Here is a 1,489-nt window from a genome sequence, read left to right as displayed (position 1 = left end):
TCAAGTTCAACCCATCGTGTTTTATTTGGTTTATGTTTTTAGATGAATTTGAGGTCCTTTCAAAAGGGCATGTGCTCTTTAGTTCCCCACTTCCCCGACACTCCCTGTCATCTTCAGCCTCCTGCCTGCTCACACAGCACTATATCACCTGCCTGAAAAGTCATCCAAGTGCGCAACCCCTGAATTAAAGAGTTTATTTAATCAGTAGAAGAAAATTGTAACTAGAAGGAAAATTCCAATTCTTTACACTTTCTTAAATGCTTTTTCTAATGATTTTTCACAGGAGGTGCTGAAGAAAGAGATTGGCAGACTAGAAGAATTCTTTCAAGATGGAAATATTTGTCGCCTTCCTCTGAACCCTGCCCTATGTATAAAAGGGATTGACCGTGATGTAAGTCAGTTATTCAGTGGATAAATTGAGTATGCATGTTTTGTATTGTTTAGTTCACTGTATATTTTTGAAATAGCAAAAAGAATTCATAAACATTGAAATTATTGTAAGGAAAAAGTAATTGAATCTCATCCACACTGCATTCTCCCTTGGATGCACTCTGACCAGCTGACATCACATTGGCCTTGTCATATACTAATAGTCTTTTCATTTGGAAACAAACTATCCATCAGTTCAGTGAAAAAAAATTAAGGTACTTATCACTGGATTGATTTCTTGACTTATTCAAAATGATGGATTTGGTGACCCCATGCAGGCTGGGTATAATTTCATGCTTTATTTAGATTATGTGCATCACCATGCCTAGTACATGGATATTAATCATTAGCTACAACTTCCTCATTCTGATTCAATTTAAAATTCATTTGATGCTGATATGTCAGTGTGTCATATAATGCATTTTGTGATTCTCTTCAGGTCTGGAAAGCCCTTCCTGGCATTGTCAGATTCACAACTTCCTAAACCTTTTCTTCCTAATCCTCTGTCACATGGTACCTCCTCAGTCACCCTTCTCTGACTTGAAATCATTCTTCTTCTTTGTTCCTGATAAGCTTTATTATCCTCCTTCTCAAAAGCCCAAGAGTAGAAAGATACTAATAGAGAAAATGATTGATAAGTGAGATTTAAAAGTTAAACTATCGTGCATGCACAACAAATGGTACTTAACTGAAGTCGTTAGACAGTCAAAAAAACAACCCCAAAATTAGGAGAAAAAGTTAGACCATTGTTAATAAGAACATAAAATGTTTTGCTAAAAACTTTATACCCTCATCTTCTTCACTTTGCTACTATCAAGACACCCTGCAAACTTTACTGAAATACTTTATAAACATATTTTGAAAAATAACAAAATAAGGTATCAAATTCCATAAACTGAGATATATCTATCTGGGCTAAAATCCAAATCATTATTAATTTTCAAAAATTATACAACTTTTTCATCATTAGCAGTGTTCACTGACAAATGCTGAACTTATATAGTAACTCATTATTTCAAAGGCATGGTTAGTATCTTAAGGTAGAAAGAACAATAGAAAT

At 34.3% G+C, this 1,489-nt stretch overlaps 1 protein-coding gene across 1 annotated transcript in view; it reads left to right on the top strand.

Moving 5' to 3' along the window:
• Positions 1-1,489, top strand: part of PIK3C2G (phosphatidylinositol-4-phosphate 3-kinase, catalytic subunit type 2 gamma) — a 472,569-nt gene that overhangs the window by 302,475 nt on the left and 168,605 nt on the right. The window contains exon 16 of the mRNA XM_012662773.1: positions 284-391. Coding sequence (XP_012518227.1) covers positions 284-391 — 108 coding nt within the window. The remainder of the gene's footprint in view (positions 1-283; positions 392-1,489) is intronic.

Source organism: Propithecus coquereli, unplaced genomic scaffold, assembly GCF_000956105.1.
Source record: "Propithecus coquereli isolate 6110/MARCELLA unplaced genomic scaffold, Pcoq_1.0 Scaffold78, whole genome shotgun sequence".
In the NCBI taxonomy this organism is placed as follows: domain Eukaryota; kingdom Metazoa; phylum Chordata; class Mammalia; order Primates; family Indriidae; genus Propithecus; species Propithecus coquereli.
The sequence above is the reverse complement of the archived record's forward strand: the minus strand, read 5'-3'. Positions and strand labels throughout refer to the sequence as shown.